At 59.4% G+C, this 2,256-nt stretch overlaps 1 protein-coding gene across 1 annotated transcript; it reads right to left on the bottom strand.

The window, feature by feature from the left end:
• Positions 1-349: 349 nt before the first annotated feature.
• LOC123137779 (probable inactive leucine-rich repeat receptor kinase XIAO) lies at positions 350-1,932 on the bottom strand. Its single transcript, XM_044557626.1, has one exon. The coding sequence runs from the start codon at positions 1,770-1,772 to the stop codon at positions 477-479; it is 1,296 nt and encodes a 431-aa protein (XP_044413561.1). The 5' UTR covers positions 1,773-1,932; the 3' UTR covers positions 350-476.
• Positions 1,933-2,256: the final 324 nt, after the last annotated feature.

The following is a 2,256-nucleotide window of genomic DNA, read 5'->3' as shown; positions in this document are numbered from 1 at the left end:
AATTTTAGACTCTATTAGACGAGGAATCAGACCCAATTTCCGAATTTTAGCTATTCTTTGGATCCTTTGAACCAAGGTTTTGGGCACCGATCGAAAAAATTTGGTTACCGGGCGGTAATCGTAAATCGCAGCATCCTATCAGAAAGCACCTTACCAAGCAAAAACAAAAACTCGAATTCTTCAATTTGAATGGATTTTGAATGAACTTTATTTGGATTCAAAATTCATTCAGTAACTGCCTGATATCTTTCGATGACCACGGTAACCGAAAATTTTGGTGCCCCACGAGATATTTTATCATCTGAACTACACAGTACTTCAACAATCCACTTTTGGCATGTTAACCGCGTTCAAGCAAAGTTATGTAGTATTATTCGATCAATAAAGTTCATCATCCGGACAGTACCCGATGAAATACAGTACCCGATGAAATTAAGGTATACGACATGAATGCGTTATCTACAGTATGGAACCTCTCATGGTTCGCACTTGGGACATGTGTCACGGTTCTTCTGCGGCGGCCCCTGGCAGAAGAAGAACTTGTGCGGGCACTTGAGCAAGCAGTTGTCCGCCAGGCTCACCATAACACCGCCCTCCTTCATCTGCCTCAGCTCACGCGGCAGGGCTCCGCAGAGGTAGTTCCCCTGCAGCATCAGCCTCGCAAACGGCGCCTTCCCGTCGACGACCTCCACCGCCGCGGCGCGAACGGCGTACTGCTTCGGCACGCCTCCGACGAACCGGTTCCGGTCGAGCCCCACCGTCCTGAGACGCGGAATCGCCCCGAGGCACCTGGGCAGCCGCCCCGTGATTCTGTTGCCGCTGAGGTCCACCTCCAGGAGCTGGCTCGACGCGACGCCGTTCGACGCCTCCTCCACCGTCCCGAGCTGGTTGGATCCCAGCCGCAGCTGCGCCAGCGCCGGGTGTTCGAACGCGGCGCCGGGGACCGCGCCGGTGACCGCATTGTTGGTGAGGTCCAGCACCTGCATCTCAGGGAGAGCGTGGAAGGCCGCAGCTTGCAACGGCCCAGAGAGCCTGTTGTCACGCGCCACGACGGCCAGGACCGTCGGAGGCAGCCGCCCGGGCGCGTCCAGCACCGGGCCGGACAGCTTGTTGTCGCTGACGTCGAGGTGGACGAGCGAGCGCATCTTGCCCATCGACGGCAGGCTCCCGCTGAGGCGGTTGTGCTGCAGCTCCATTCGCGTCAGGGAGCCCAAGGACGCGATCTGAGGCGGTATCCCTCCGGTGAACGCGTTGCGGGAGAGGTCGAGCTCGTCGAGCGACGAGGCCGGGGTGAAGAGGGACGCCGGTATCTCGCCGGTGAAGTCGTTGCCGGAGAGGACGAGGACGCGGAGGCTCGGAGGCAGCGCCACCCCCGCCGGCAGCGAGCCGTGGAAGCTGTTGCCACGGAGGGAGAGGGTCTGGAGGAAAGGGAGCGAGGCGAGGACGGGCGCCGGGAGCGTGCCGGAGTACCCCGCGGGGTCGAGGGAGACGCCGGCGACGCGCTGGTGAGACGAGTTGGGGGGCGTGTTGCAGTGGACGCCGCAGGGGAAGGCGGCGCAGGGGTCGCGGGCGAAGTCCCACGAGGCGAGGCAGGAGTAGGATGGGATGGTGGCCGCGTCCACGGCGGATTTCAGCGACGCCAGCGCGGCCTTGTCGCCCGGGAAGGTGGGGCTGGGACCGGGAGGCGACACCGCGGCGGCCGCCGCCGCGAGCTGGAGCACGAGCGAGAGCAGCAGCGCCATTGGCGCCAGCACGCGGGCAGCAGAAGCCATCTTCGGATCGATCGAGGAGAAGAGAGACGACGGGAGGGATCCCTGTGGGTGGCTTTTGAAGACGGCGGCGTTAAATCTTGGAGGTTTGGGCTGGCTCGGTCGAGTGAGTGGGATCAGTGTGGAGCGTGAGCTGTTCGCCAGGAGTACGTCGGAGTGCTACCACTCTAGGAGTAGTAATAAATTGGGCGGCGTGTCTGTATGCGCCCGGAAAACGAGGGACGACGAAAGGGGAAAACAGAACAGGGCTACGCCTTTGTTATGTTTTGGACTTTGTTTAGCGCTGGAAGGCCATGGTGATGACAGCTTTTGTCCCTTGGGTGCGATCCATGATTCCACATGAAGTGGAGTGCCGTTCACTCATCTCCGGTTTAGACACGCGGTGCCGTGTGACGCCGTGACGGCGTGACGGAAAAGTGGAAACTACCGATAATCCAAATATCATCCGATATTAGAGAAAGGTGCTACCAAATTGATAAGGCTCATT

The sequence above is a fragment of the Triticum aestivum genome, chromosome 6B (assembly GCF_018294505.1).
Source record: "Triticum aestivum cultivar Chinese Spring chromosome 6B, IWGSC CS RefSeq v2.1, whole genome shotgun sequence".
NCBI lineage: Eukaryota > Viridiplantae > Streptophyta > Magnoliopsida > Poales > Poaceae > Triticum > Triticum aestivum.
This window is presented reverse-complemented; position numbering and strand designations above follow the sequence as displayed.

Bases quoted from the DNA above. Each gene is read 5' to 3' on its own strand.
- LOC123137779 (XM_044557626.1), bottom strand. From the start codon at position 1,772: ATGGCTTCTGCTGCCCGCGTGCTGGCGCCAATGGCGCTGCTGCTCTCG.